The sequence below is a fragment of the Ipomoea nil genome, unplaced genomic scaffold (genome assembly GCF_001879475.1).
Source record: "Ipomoea nil cultivar Tokyo-kokei standard unplaced genomic scaffold, Asagao_1.1 scaffold3321, whole genome shotgun sequence".
In the NCBI taxonomy this organism is placed as follows: domain Eukaryota; kingdom Viridiplantae; phylum Streptophyta; class Magnoliopsida; order Solanales; family Convolvulaceae; genus Ipomoea; species Ipomoea nil.
In genome coordinates, this window is record NW_017619749.1 from 5,357,304 (window position 1) to 5,372,788 (window position 15,485).

General features: G+C 36.9%; 2 protein-coding genes across 4 annotated transcripts; one reads left to right on the forward strand and one right to left on the reverse strand.

Annotated features, from left to right (window-relative positions):
* The first annotated feature begins 339 nt into the window (after window positions 1-339).
* On the forward strand, window positions 340-10,291 carry LOC109170148. Of its 2 annotated transcripts, none has more exons than XM_019319134.1 (10): window positions 340-4,767; window positions 5,584-5,782; window positions 5,865-6,015; window positions 6,151-6,274; window positions 6,452-6,529; window positions 7,592-7,679; window positions 8,005-8,275; window positions 8,431-8,473; window positions 8,552-8,655; window positions 9,538-10,291. In XM_019319134.1, the coding sequence occupies exons 1-10, from the start codon at window positions 444-446 to the stop codon at window positions 10,084-10,086; spliced, it is 5,931 nt and encodes a 1,976-aa protein (XP_019174679.1). In that variant the 5' UTR covers window positions 340-443; the 3' UTR covers window positions 10,087-10,291. The 2 variants fall into 2 exon arrangements, with proteins under 2 accessions (XP_019174679.1, XP_019174680.1); XM_019319135.1 differs by having other exon boundaries at window positions 6,151-6,244.
* On the reverse strand, window positions 7,353-14,452 carry LOC109170150. 2 transcript variants are annotated; one of them, XR_002052359.1, is made up of 7 exons: window positions 14,323-14,452; window positions 13,680-14,069; window positions 13,122-13,607; window positions 12,830-13,037; window positions 11,552-11,634; window positions 10,965-11,095; window positions 7,353-7,364 (listed from the first exon to the last, which is right to left on the reverse strand). XR_002052359.1 is itself a non-coding variant. In XM_019319137.1 (6 exons), the coding sequence occupies exons 2-6, from the start codon at window positions 13,968-13,970 to the stop codon at window positions 11,021-11,023; spliced, it is 1,143 nt and encodes a 380-aa protein (XP_019174682.1). In that variant the 5' UTR covers window positions 13,971-14,069; window positions 14,323-14,452; the 3' UTR covers window positions 10,805-11,020. The 2 variants fall into 2 exon arrangements, 1 of the variants encoding a protein (XP_019174682.1); XM_019319137.1 differs by lacking the exon at window positions 7,353-7,364 and having other exon boundaries at window positions 10,805-11,095.
* Window positions 14,453-15,485: the final 1,033 nt, after the last annotated feature.

Sequence of the window (15,485 nt, forward strand, 5' to 3'; positions counted from 1 at the left end):
CAATATTCGACAAATGAAACAATATAATTAATATTCTTACTAATTTATTCTCTTGTAATTTAAATTATATTTGTCAAACTTATTTTATACAAATCGAATAAATTATAATTGTTGTTGTTGTTGTTTTTTTTTTTTTTTTTTTAAATTTATGGTTCATATATGATTTTTTGTTTGGCGGGCTGTCACATGGGTCCTTCACGTGAGATTGAATGCGATTGACTTGTCATTTTACGTTGACTAAATGGAATAAAAGATGGGGGAGGTGATCGCAATTAAAAATATTGAGGAGGATAGTTTTGCAATTTATATGAAGTTAATACTCTTGAGCTTCTAAAACGGATTCCATGGTGAGAGCAGGGGTGGTGTAATACTGGTGCATATGTAATTCTCTCCATCTTGGCTTTGCAGAGAAAGAAGGTTTTCGCAATTGGGTAATTTACGGAATGGATCCTTTCCATCACCGCCAAAGGTACGTTCAACGCCCTCCTCCTCCGAACTTTCCCGATTCCCCCAATTGCTTTCACCACCGCCCGCCGCCCCCGCCGCCTCATCCAAATCTTCACCCACCACTGCCGCCACCTCGCCATTACCATCATCGCCTCCCTCCTCCACCCCCTCCCCGCCGATTTTCCTTCCACCCCGAAAACCCCCAATTCTTCGATTTCGTTAAAAATCGCGATTCCCCACCTACACCCCACTCTATCCCAACTCTAGAGCCCTGGTCGGACCTATCCCCTAGGTTTCCGCCGTCTCAGCCTCTTCACCACCGCCAAACCCCTTTTTTGCTGCCCCTCAATGAGCAGACTGATAATTCTCGGTTCATAAGAGATGATCGTGTTATTAAGAACAATGGGTTCGGAGATAACCGCTCTATCACCAATCAAGATTCGCTCTGGGGACGCAAAGATAGTGACTTTGATGACGAGGATAATGTTGATAAGTTCCGATTTAAATCGGGATTCCAGAGGCCATCAATCCAACATAGACTTCATATTAGGGATGACAGAGAGGAAGACCTAAGATGGGGCTATCCAGATGTTAATGATGTTCTAGACTCCTCGTCTAGGAGGTTGTCCTTAGATAATAGCAGCTATGGTTATGATCAGAGGAGGTTTAGCAGTAGGGTGAGAGAGGGTGTAGAAGAATTCCGTAGGTCACCTAGGAACAAGTATATGCAGAAAAGGAGTGCACCCCTTAGGATACAATTAGGAAAGACTAATAATAGGATTAGAAATCAGGACCGCCATTACTCAAGAGGGTTTGTTGATAATTCAAGTGTAGCTGGTTCGAGGGGAAAGGAGAAAGATGGTAATGCACGGGCTGGTAAAAGAGTTGAGGAGAGGGAGAGCAGTCCTGTGGAGCTTGATGTTTCATTTAAATCTAATGCACTTGTGGCAAAGGCTATTGTGGCTCCATCCAGTCCAGCACTTGAATCTGATAAGAATCTTACACCTAGAGTTCCTAAGGCTAGGAGACTTAGGATGTCTGGCTCACCAAGTGAAGATTTTGGCAAATGTGAAAATTCAGCAAATGGGTCAGATTTTCCATTGAATTCTGAGAAAGATTCAAGGGAGTTGGAGGATAATGTTTCTGGCAATGAGAAGGCATCTACTAGTATCAACAATGCCTGCACTCCTACGAAGAATATGGTTTCGGATCGGGGTACAAATGGTATTGGAAATGATGAAAGTCCTCTGAGAAAAACTAGGTACAAGAAGAAAGTTATGACCTCTGTCATGGAGAAAACCAGTTTGTTGCAGAAAGAGTCTGGGGCTAATCCTGTTAGTGCAGATAGATCTTCAAACAATCCGTCATCAGTCTCTCAATTGGATGATGATACCATACATGCAGAGGAGAGAATTGTATCTCATGGTATGAATAAAGTGCAGGATTTTGTGTTGGCGCATTCTTCTAATGAAGAGCCAGTAACTAACAAGATTCATGAATCTTCGGAGCCTGTTGACTCTGCTAGAGATGATTCTAGTAGGCCTTTCAACTCTAAGAGAAAAAGGACCTGTTTGTCTGTAATTGCTGTTTCCAAAAGCCAAGTGGACACAGAGATTAATGAACATGCTCATCCAGAAAGCAGATCACTTGAAAACTATCCTCTGTTCAATTCTGAGACAAGTATAGTTGAACCACAGAAGAGCCCTACTGGCTCAAGCATTGATAAGGAACATGATTATAAAGAGAAGCCTTGCCAGAATGCTGATTTGATGATTGAAACCAATCTTGTTCAAGAATCTACTGGGCATATGCTTTCAATAGAAAACAATGGCTGTGCTCACATCTCAAGCTCTGAGGAAACCATGATTCATAAGGATGGCATGAACGTACTGTCAGTAACTGCAGATGCATGTGCAGCTTCAGAGTCTCTTCTGAGATTTTCCAAAAGTCCAGAAAATGTTATTGATGTGGGATATCTGCATGCGGGTTCTGAGCAATTATTCATCAATAGTTTGACTATTCCTCATACAGATGGTATAAGTAAAGAGCCTCCAGATAGTTTTTTCTTGGTCAGAGACGTCAGTAATGCCTGTTCATTGAGTGCTGAGAAAACAATAGTTCATCAAGGCTTGTCAAGTGTGAGTTGCTCCAACCCTTGTTCCAGTACCAGCACAAATTCTAATGTTAGTGGTCCTTGTACTGGGATTATAAGTGTTTCTCAGAGCTGTTTTCCCAATGATATTATTAGAAAATCAGGTGCTGATGGTAGCATAGCATCTCCTGATATAGGCTGTTGTAATGTTTCTCCACTACCTTCGATTGGTGTTGAAGATTGTCATGACCTGTGCTTGGGTAGGGAATATTCACTTGAGGCTAACAGGAAGAGGAAAGCAAGGGATATTCAGTTGAACTTCTCCAGTCCGAGGACAAGTGACACACCCATAAATTTATGCAGCCCTCTAGACTTGAGTAAGGGAATGAATTGTGTCAAGGAATACAAAGTTACAGCTCCTGAAAATGGAGACAACTCTTCATATAGAGGCCAGTCACATGAAGGATCTTCAGGGAATGACATTTCAGTACGAGGGGGTCTTGAAACTGGTTCATATGTTACTACTCCCAAGAATCTAAAGAAAAGGAAGTGCTCCCCTGCATTGGGTCACACTATTCTTTCTGAAACTTTTGAGGGACTTGATGAAGCTAATATGTCAGAACCACCAACACAAGAGCTTTCCATTGGAAACAATGCTATTACATGCACTGTGTCTCAAGTAGAAAATTGTTGTGCTGCTCTGTCACCATGTATCCAACCAATGGTCACGTTGCATGATAATAGTACTAATCCAGGATCATTTTTGGGTGAATCTGTTGGAGATGGCTTTTTGGGGGACTTGTCAAAACTTGAGCAGGTGCCATCTTTCCCCTCTCATATGGGAGCTGGTGAAAAGGAATCTACTTCAGTTGTGTCCAAGGGCAATGATCAGGATGATCCTCTGGGTATGGCAACCAAGATATGTGAGGAAAAGTTTACCTCTTCTATGGATGGTATGGTGCCGACTGAAGGAGATAGTGAATGCCGCAATGGTTTATCTACTTCAAATTTCAGTGATGAAATGACAGGTCCTATTCCTGACAGTTCAACTATAAAGTCATCACCGTTTCAAGTATCTAATGAAGTTGATTCTGAGGTAGAACCAACTGATAATGAGCTGATGGTTTCTTCTGGCGATGCATTATCTTTTTCTGTGAAAACATCCTCAGACAATTCTAAAGTTGATGGTTATGCAGTTAATGCAATTAGTACAAATCATCTTATGAAAATAACTGCATCACCTTCACCCCCAGACAGTTATAAACCATCAACAGTATCCATTTCATCATCACTGCCAGACACTTTTAAACCACCCCAAAGTTTGAAATCTGTGCCAAGTAAATCAATTTTGAGTAAGGACAAAATGAGCTCTGTTCTCCCCAGGGGTTACTCTGGCAGTTCATCAGTAAGTTTTATCACTTCAAGGAAAGCTGCCCTACCCACCCATGTTGCAAAACCACGAACATGGCATCGAACTGGTAATTCCTCTTCTGTCACAGGTTCGGTGTCTATAGTCAGCTCCATTCCTCCACGGAGTCAGTCACCAAATGACACTATGAACATCCGTAATTCTTACATTCGCAAGGGTAATAGTCTTGTAAGAAATCTTTCACACACTGGTACTGTGGCACGATACCATGCTTCAAGTTCCTCTGTTTATAGACTGAACTCCTCAAGTATAAAGGGTGGTAAGAAGTTCAAAAGTGATAATGTGGTGGATGCTTCTGATCCATCAAGTTGCACAAAAACTTCTGGATCTAATACTCTTTCTCAGAGGCTCAACTGCAAGCCATTAAATTGCACTAGTAACAACTTAGGAAATCCAATGCCTTTGCCAGTAGCTGATCAGTCTGGAAGTGGTAGCCTTGGTAGGGAATTGAATGGGTTGGAATTGACAGCAGTAATGAGTGTGCAAAAGTGTTCTGAGGATGCTGCCAAATCTTTTCAATGTCTAGCTGATTCAGTCAACAAATTAGAAACCCAGAACACATCAGATGAAGGCAATTCAAGAAAGAAGTTGTTATATTTGAAGCGAAGATCAAATCAACTAGTTGCAGCTCCAGATACTACCCCAACGTCATCATCTGATGGCTATTATAAAAGGAGAAAAAATCAGCTGGTTCGGACAATAACAGAAAACCATGTCAAACAAGGAGTTGCTGTTGTTGATGATGGCTTGAACTCAGAGAGGCAGGTTGCTGAGAAGGCTATTACCAAGAAGCAGACTGGTAGGAATGTGTTCACCAAAAACTACTTATTATATTATTTGATCTCAATTATTCTTAACTTTAATTTTCTGGCAACACATGCACATGCTATTCCCTATAGACCCTTTCTCTTTCATTGTACTAATTTTAAGGTTATGTTGTGGTTTTCCTGGTTTGGTGATTTGTTTGCAGCTGATGCATGTAACTGAAGACCAATAAAGCTGATAACAATTTGATTGAAACATGTACATATTGTTTGAAATAACACTGATATTGATTCATATCAAGTCAATTCTGTTCCACTTCCACATGCAGAAAAGAAAGTATAACTTGCATGCTTTATTAGTTTTTGGTTCTGTACACAGTATACCTGGCTGGTTGTACCAATTTTTTGTTTACGTAACTTGGCTTGTTGAACACTGGTAGAGCTGATAAGAGTTTGATTTGAACATGTTCCCAATGCTTCAAATAACACTCATGCTGTGATGCATAATCAATTCATATTCTCAACTCAATTCTATCTCACATGCAGAAAAGAAACTGGTGTTCTTCCTCATTGCTTCCAGAAATTGTATTTTGACACAATAACAGTTAGTTTAAAATAAGGGGATTTCATATTAAAATTGAAATGTATTCTTTATACTTTATAGTCGAGGGAAGAAGGTAGGTTAAAAGCATAACTATGGACTCCATGAGACCGAAGGTGTTTGTTGACTAATCAATGTTTTCATTATATGTCTAAGCCAGAGTTTTTTTCTTCTAAATTCTAACTTGGTACTTATTGAAAAAGTATCCATTGATGTGATCAGCATAGTTTAATGGAATTCTTTTGTGCAGTTTTACCAAATGCACATAACCGTTCAAAGTTCTCTTTGGTATGGACATTAAATGGTACGCAATCATCAAGGGAAGATGGTAGTTCTTTTAATCATAAAGTTCGACCCTACATGTTTCCATGGAAAAGAGCTACAAATTTGAGGAGTTTTGTCCAGAGCTTAGGTTCAATTCCAAATGATCATTCTATATCTACCATCAGGTTGAAAGAATATCAAGTTTTGCTTTATTCTGTTTCTTGTCTTAGAGATTGTTTTAAATTTAGTGCATATTTTCTATTTTAGGCAAAGGCTACTGCTCTCAAGAAAGAGAGATACTGTCTACACCAGATCGGCCTATGGGCTCTCTCTGCGAAGGTCCAAAGTATTGAGTGTTTGTGGCGCTAGCTTGAAGTGGTCAAAATCTATTGAGAGAAACTCAAGAAAAGCTAATCAGGTTTGCTAGCAGCATTCTACAGGCTTTTGTGTCTGGGTGTGTGTATAACTGTCTATAGGGTTGCAGAGTTCAAATACAGTTGTCTGCTTCTAGTTGCTTAAAACTCAAGTTGTACATTAAAAAAATTATCTACAGGAAGCTACACTAGCAGTTGCTGCTGCAGAGAAGAGGAAAAGGGGACAAAACAGTATTGCCCCTTCTAATTCGAATCGCAGAAATAATGTTTCTCGTAAGTGTTATAGTGTTATGCTTCTCCCAGGTAGGCGTGTCCTTAATCCTGCCGTGGCATATGCATTTATATATAATGGTCAGAAACATATTTTTAGATATTTGAAAATCTTGGTCTATGCACTTCCATATTTGCTCTCTTTTCCAGTTCCTTATTTAATGAGCATTATCTAGATGTGTAGATTATGATATCTGTACTATTTTACAGGAGAGAGGATTTTCCGTATTGGTTCAGAACGCTACAAAATGGATCCTACGGGGAAAACACTTCAGAGGATCTCAAGTGGTCTGATCCTGATTTACCGAATATGCTTTTTATCTCCTTTTTTCTTTTACATTATGAAGTACTTCAGCATGAGAATCATATAATTTTGTTTTTTTATTTTTTTATTTTTTTTGGTTTCTATATATATATATATATATATATATATAAAATTCTATTTAGGTGTTATGTGACCCCACATATGACATTTATTTAGTTGGCTGGTTAGACTTTATGCAGTAAGAATTAAATTGACTGATGTATAAGTGAATAACTGCTGAAGTCTTTTTATGTAGGTTTTTCAAAATATTGTAGCCAAAATCTTTCTTGATATATATTTATGTTCAATTAGTAGCCCATTCCTATTTTATGCATTGGATTAGTTATCTACAGAGGAGCTTCATCATATTCTTTCCAATTTCCTAAGCTTGTTACCATTTTAGGGTGCTTTGAAATGATGAAATCTGTCTGGTATATTTGAACTTTGTATCACGCATGTAGAGATATGCCTATAAACATAGAGCTTCATTATATTCTCTTCAATTTACTTGAGCCTATTACTATTTTAGGTGTTTCAAAATGGTTGAACTCAATTTAGTGTAACTGTGATTTATACTAAATTCGTGGAATTCATCAAGAATGGAATTGCAATCCCTCTGTTGGGTGTCTCCTAAAAGCCTCAGAATGGGATTCTGGATCCCCTCTTCCCCTTTGGAATAGCTATTCTTTGGTCTGAAGGAATTGACCAAAATGTTAATGGAGAAGTATCCCCCAGATAGAATCCTTTTACCCTATAAATGAAGAATAGTATACACACACAAATACTAGGTGTGACATATCAGAATACAAACACTAATACCTTGATTCCTCTAAAAAAGTTAAATTGAATAGGAAATATTTAAAGCTTTTCATGCCCTTGCTGATTTTCTTCTAACTTCTGTTTTGTCTAACTCTTCTCAAATTCTATTGTTGTTTCTTTCCTTCCTTTATGCTGATATAATGAAACAAAAACAAAAATTGTAGAAAGTTGAGTATTCTTTGATGTTGAACTTGGTTCCATAACCTCTTTCCGTGCTACATTTACAGATGAGGAACTAGCAGAGGATGTTCCCCAATCTGAGAGTAATGCAAAGACATCTTATATTCCAAGGAGATTACTGATTGGTAATGATGAGTAAGTATGCCTAGATATTTCACCTCATACAAGTCAAGTGCTGATTTCGTCAATTTTGGTATAGGCTGTATGTGTGTGTGTATGCGTTTAACTTGTCAAAGCCATGTCTGGTTTACTAGACAAAATAGTTAAATAACTTAAATTTAAAAAGAAAATTTATTTGTACATAAGAATAGCATTATTTTATTTGCAATTGTCAATTTGTCATTCTATTTGAATGGTAAGTTCCAGTAAAAATAACTGAGGTGAAAGATTAACCATGTTGTCTGGAATGTGTTGATTTTTGCCTTGGATTGGTTTTTATGTTCCTGGAATGTTTTCATAGATATGTGCGCATTGGCAATGGGAATAAGTTGGTCAGAAATCCAAAAAGAAGAGTCCGCATCCTGGCAAATCAGAAAGTCCGATGGAGTTTGCACACTGCTAGGTTGCGGTTGGCCAAGAAGAAGAAGTATTGCCAGTTTTTCACTAGGTTTGGCAAATGTAACAAGGATAATGGAAAATGTCCTTACATCCATGATCCCTCTAAAATCGCAGTCTGCACCAAATTTCTGAGTGGGTCATGCTCCAATCTTGATTGCAAATTGACTCACAAGGTATTATCATTATTATTATTATTATTATTATTATTATTATTATTATTATTATTATTATTATTATTATTATTATTATTATTATTATTATGATGATGATGATGATGATGATGATGATGATGTTTTAAAAGCTTTTTCCCATACTGTTCCATGCATAGGTCATTCCTGAGAGAATGCAAGATTGCTCATATTTTTTGCAAGGTAGGCATTGCAGTATTAAATTTTGGAATGAACCAATAAGGTTATACTGTGCGATGTACTAATGAGTGTTTTTGACAGGATTATGCTCTAATGAGAGTTGTCCTTATAGACATGTAAATGTGAATCCAAATTCATCTGTTTGTGAAGGTTTTCTCAGGGGTTACTGTTCTGATGGAAATGAGGTATTCTGTTTAGTTTTATGTTTCCACCTACTCTAGAGGTCAATTCAAGAATTGACCTCTACATAATATTGAATCATGGTCAATTTATCAGTTTAGGTATTCATAGTGGACAGAGAAGAGATTAAGAGGAGAGAAGGGGGTACTCAAAAAAAAAAAAAAAAAAAAGAGGAGAGAAGGGGATGCAAGGAACATTTTGAAAGAACAATACTATAGTGGATTACAAGTTGCCCCATTACACGAAGGGGGACTGTTTGGGGAACACCTTTAGCTTTTTGAAGGACTTTTAACTGTTTAACTAGGTCTTAAAGCGAAATTCTATGTTTGGTAAAATAGTTTTAGCATGTGCTACCCATCTTGTTGTGGCCTAATAAAGCATATAGATTGCCTTGTTGTGCACTATATATATGCCTGCATGTGTGACTGCGTTCGAATATGTATTATATTAATATATTTTTGTTACAACAGTATACATTTTGAGTAGGCCACAACAAGATGCGTAGCACATTTTGAGTTGGATATAAGAACAATAAGTTACAATAGTAATATTCAGTTTTACTTAGATATGTTGGTTTTTAGTCTTTCTTCCTTGTATATTTTGTTTGTTCAAATAATTCATTCCAACTCTTCCTGCTTGATGCTGTAACTGGATTCAATTTCTACGACGTTTCGTCTGGGTCTCCCTCTTCCTCTTCTGCCAGGCTCCATATGTTCTCCTTCTCTCTTCCCTCTCCCTCCATCTGGATCACTTTTGTGTGTGTGTGTGTACATGTTTGTTATACTAGTACTATACATTGTGTGTGTGTGTATGATGTATCCATATATAGAAACACAAACTCACTAATATTATAACTCGTGAAATGGATTGTATGTCTAAACTTGCAGTGCCGGAAGAAACACACATATGTCTGCCCTGATTTTGAAGCAACTGGGAATTGCCTTCAAGGTTCAAAGTGCAAGCTTCACCATCCAAAAAACAGAAGGAAGGGAATAAGACGGGGGGGAGCATTAGCTTGTAATGAAAAGAAGAATGATCGAGGTCGTTATTTTGGTTCTCCGCATATTGATATCAGTGAGTGCATACGAGCTGTATCAGAGGATAAGTCCTCTGATGAGGACTTTTTCTTTAAAGAAGGCAGGTTTGTTGAGTTTATTAGGTTAGATGCCAATGTTGAAGAGCAGCAGATAATTGATCAGAGTAATGTGGAAAGATGTGAGGAGGGTGGCCCTTTGCATTTGCAAATTGCTGCTGCTGCTGTTGATGATGATGATTTTGATGAGCTGATCAAACCCATTCGGCTAATAAACCACGGGAACAGAACGACTGCTGTAGATTCCTCATCCACAGGCACTGGCAGCCCGAGTGAGATGAGCACAAGTTATGATGTTTCAGAAGAGTCCCATTCCCAATGTTGTAAGAATGAGGCGTTGTAGTTAAATAGTGGCAGAACAAAACAATTTTTGTAGGTAGTAGGTAGGCTTAGCTTATTATACTTTAGGAGGGTTAGGTTGTAGGAGGAGGATTAGGCAGGCAAGGTTTTAGTTTACATTGTCGTTTGAATTGAATTGTAGAAAGCAAATACAAATTTGTAGTATTTCTGCTTTTGCTTGCTTATCTTCCAGCCTGTGTTTCTTTGAATCTTGAGATTTGTAGTGGTATTTATCTGTGTTGGATTTTGCAGTCATGATGTGGCTGGCCGGCCATAAAATGAAAACCAAAAGAACATAAACAAATTACTTTCATTGCTCTCTCTTCTGCTTCTGGATACAAAATACTCCCTAGTATTTAAAGAGAAAAAGTAGAGCAAACAAGCAGCCTTTTGCCATTAAGTCTCAAAAAGTAACACTACCACAATGTGCGCCCGTACCTCCCAAAATGACGTTGTTTTATTAAGTTGTTTAAAAAAAATCCTCTGTTTTGAATGCACATAAACTCATAACATAATACACAAACTCATAACAGGATACCCATAATCTAACATAATACATAATATACATAAAGTTTTAACTGAATACACATAATGAGATTTGGTTATCATAATACATATAAACTCTTAACTGAATACACATAAACTTATAACGCAATACAAAACCATAAACTTTTAACTGAATATACATAATGGGATTTGGTTAACATAATACACATAAACTCTTAACTAAATACACATAAACTCGTAACACAATACACATAAATTTTTAACTAAATATACATAATGGGGTTTGGTCTGTTCGGACAGATAGAGTAACGTCAGCCTGAAATGCGCGCGTTTTGTGCCTGGGCGTACATAGTGGTGCACGATATAAATTGCCACATTCCTGCATATGCTGCAAAAAGGAAGTTGTTCAACCTTTTGTGTATTTCCAACTCCTAGCAAGATCCAGGCATAACAGCAAGGCATTTTGGGTCCTCCCAAGGCTTGAACGCTCGTTCCTTAGTCATATTCTGCAATAGTTGAACCCACCCGCATTAATTATATTGTGACGACAAAAGTGATAATGGGAACAAATTCCAAATTAAAATGTGAAGTAAGGCTCAAGTCTGTTTATTCATTCTCTCATAAAGCATTAGTGTTATTCTTAATCCGTCTTTTAAGGAATCCCATCCTCAGCAGCAGCTTCACACCAAAAACTATAGATGCATACTAAAATATAAAATTGTATGAGGACCATACCATCAGGAAGGAAGGATACCCTTTTCCTTTTTCTCAAAGAGTTGAGTACATACATGGCTTTTATCAATTTTCTTCATTTGTTGAAAATGAAAATACACATTGAAAATAAATCTCTCTCTACAACTATAAGCTCAAGCAAAATAAAATAACATAAAGAAGGAGATTATCTGCATAAAATTCGTAATCACTATTGTATATTAACAAAGTGCAGAAAAAATGCCACTCACCCGTAGCCAAAAGAAAAATCCACGCAAGATGTTCAACATTTTATGTTTGTCAGGACTCACTTCTTCAAGTTTGTTGTTAAAATCTGCATGTTTGTGTGAAAAGGTATACATCAATGCAGGCATTCTTGGATCTTTTAAACAACACAATTTTAATTTTCTCAAGATAAGATAGATAAAGATAATATAAATGCTCAAGTATTGCAGGAATATAGAGTGGATATACACAAGTGTTAGAAGAAGGCATAAAAGTATAAAGTACATAACAAGGATAACAAAAAACAACTTGACAAAGGACACCAATTGAAGAGATGGAAAATGATTTTCCATAAAAAAAAATACTAGAGAAACTACAAGAAACAAAATCACACTTAAACTACAACTATAAAACTCAAATCAAGCACATTTCACCCTGTAAGAAACATAGACCAAACTAAACAAATTAAAGGAGTCGTGTAAAAATGTGCAAGCTTCACACCGTGTATTTGAATGAGAACGACAGAGAATGCAACAGGGCACAAAAGTGGCTTCTTTCCCTTTCTCCATATTATATGCATGTAAAGGCATGAAAAAACTATGTGCTCTACCAAAACTAGAACTTTAAGCTACTATAGAGGGAATATAGAAGAAAGCACATTTGTGGAATCTCATATCTTCCTCAAGCAAAATTTGTAGTAGGAACTAAGTGCCCTAGATATGACAAAAAGAGTTCAGGAATTAATTTAAAAGCCGACTTTAATCAAACTACACCAAGGAAACATCAAATTACAAACAATGATTTTTAAGTGCACATGGTTCCAAATTTGTGGAGCATATGTGGTGGCAGAGCTAGGAATGAAATTCAGTAGGATCAACAGCTTAACTTAATACGGAATATTATTTTCTAAGGCATTGAAATATAAAGTATCTCAACAATCAACATGATTTTTAAGAAAATTCATTGATGAAGGTGTTCATTTTACCCTTAAGAGCTAAGATTTAAAATTTCTTCCTTATTTAGACAATTAGACTTTTGTTTTTTTATATATTGACCCCAATATTTTAATTTCAGTGGGATCAATGTCACTTGAATGCGTCAATTAGCATATGTCAAAAAACTATATTGTCAACTATGAAGAGGGATATCATTTGGAGCTTCTTGTTGCATGAACTCAGAGACTACATCCACATGTACAATGAAATCATCATATGGTAATACGGTATGGTAGTTCGCATAACTTTAAAACAAAAAGAGAATTGCTCAGATCTGGACAAGTAACTTGCAAAACATAATTTTTTTACCATCAAAGTGATCAAGATAAGATTTTCCAATTCTATTTGATGGGCAGCTTCTATCTCTCCCATGGCGTAACTCCAAATTTCTATCCATTGGCTTTTGAACTTTGACATCTTGCAAAAGCTTTTCAAATTCTGCTTGGTCATAGGGCCTCCTAAGAATACTAATTATCTCCTGTCTAAATTGAGAGTCTTCATACAGTGTGTTGCCCACCTAAATAATTCAAGGGTAACTCAAATTAAAAATAGAAAGTCATAAGTGGATGAATAGGAGGGACATGACGCAGGGGGAAACAACCTCACAATAATCTGTTGAAGGGACACATGGATTGAAGCTTCCCCCATGGCAAAATGTAAAGGAATCAATTTCAAGGACTTCAACATCTCCAGAATCATCACGATCATATTCCACATGCTGGTTATTTGGAAATAAAGCCTTCAAGGTGTATCCTTCACATTGCATGTGTTGCAGGAAAAGAGCATAATCTTTGTCTAGATATTTTTCCTCGGCGCCTATACTTGAAGTTCTCTGCTCTTTATCTGAGTTATTCTTCATATTATACTTGTGTTGTTTCCCAGACATAGGCTGCCTTCTCCCCATAGAAACAGGATTCAATGGTCCAAGCACTGATTTTTCACAATTCCTCACATCACTCCTTAAAATTCTTGGTCTTTCCACATTGCTCTTTACCGTAAGATCCTCAAAATCTTTTCCATCACCTCCTTTCCTAGTCTTCTTCACTTTTCTCCTATGAACATCATTCCGCTCATCACTAGATATGACCTCTTCTTTTTCATAGTGCAGAATTAAGTGCAATCCATTCTCCTCAAGTGTAGGCTCACCACTAGATATGACCTCTTCTTTTTCATAGTGCAGAATTAAGGGCAATCCATTATCCTCAAGTGTAGTCACATACGCTGTCCCTTTTTGTACAGTATTATCCAAAAAGATCCTATACTGAGGGTCCACATCATTATCATTGACATCATTATGATCCATACTATCTTCCCTGTCAAAGCCACTTTCTTGGCTACTGTCTAGGGTTTCTAAATACAGCATATAATCAGCATCCACCTGTGTTGAGATTTTCTCAAACTTGGAATCTTTGGTATCACACTTCACATTCCTACGTCCTGCACCAGACATGCCATGCCTCTTCTTCTCCGTTTCGCCATTATTATTACTACTGTCTTTTTCCCCTTTTGTTTCCTACAATCAATTACTCTTTCAAAGGCTTCACTGTGCCTAAAACCAATTTAGAAAAATAATCGCCGCAAACTGCAATGAAAAAATAAATAAATAAAATTATCAACTTCCTGAAGGCCAAGGTAAGAATTGGACGGTGAAAGAAAAAGAAGTGTAAAATGTTAAACGCAGGAAAACAGATGCCAGCGTAAATATGCATTTTAACTTTTAAAAAAAAAAAAAAAAAAAAAAAAAATCGCTCCATGTATAAATACAGAGCCGGAAGATAGGTTAACTCGGCCATAAGTGTCACCTGAGAATCGCCGGAAAATCAGAGCCGCCGGAAAAATATTCTGCGGATGGCCACGCAGAGACTGAGACTGGATAGTTTTGGAGAGTTGAGAATAAAGCAGAGCATTGCCTATTCAAGTCCTTTGGGTAAAGAATGATGAGGGGAAAGGAATTTAAAATTTACTCCGTATTATTTAGTTGGGGTAACTGGGTAAGCACTAAACATATAATTATTATTAACGAGCAAATACCAATTTTGATATCACGAGTATTAATAAAATGATAATTTTTGTCAATATATTTAATTTCAATCAATTTTCATCCATAGTTACTGTTATTTTAATCCACAATTATTATTTTAGTGTCAAAATTCATCCCGCTAATCACCCCTTTCATTTAAAATATGTTGAAATATGAAATTATTAAGGGTGTTTTTGTCTTTTTTAAATTAAGAGCCCGTATTAAAGTAGTATGAGAAAGAGAAATGCAAACTGAGATCAATATTAAGACTTAAATCTCTTTGTATAAACATTTAGTATGTAAATAGTAAACATTTAGTATATAAATTATATATTTTGGCCCGAGTCTATCTTACAATGTAAATCCGAGTCCATTGTATAATTGTCGTAATACCTTCCCTACCTATGATTTTCGAGTTGTTATACCATGGACCAATGTCCACCTTCTTCACCTATGATTTTCGAGTTGTTATACCATGGACCAAAGTACACCTTGCATGGTAGACCATAGTCCTAAACAACAAATAAATTGTGTTTTTTAGTATTGGAATTGTAAACTTCTAAAGTATAAATTATATTTCTAAGTCAAAACACATAACGGCATAAAGAAATTTGTAAATACAATACAAGATAATCAAATCTTAATTTATTAATACTGCGTGACTGCAGGTCTGCAGTATTTGAAAAAAAAAAAACTTGTGTTCGTAATATATATATTGTGAATTTCTAAAAGGTAAATTGTGAAGTGTGAACATTTGGGTCCACCAGGATCCACATAATAATTTGTGATGGTTTTCCCCTCCAATTAGCCAAATTATCCAACTCTCTTCCAGATGCCCTCCTTAATAGGCCCCTCATTATGACCCAGCCCAAATCTGGACTTCCTTAGCCTCTTCCCGACTCATCTCTCTGCTGAGACGCCGGCAACAGACCACCGCTCCGCCTC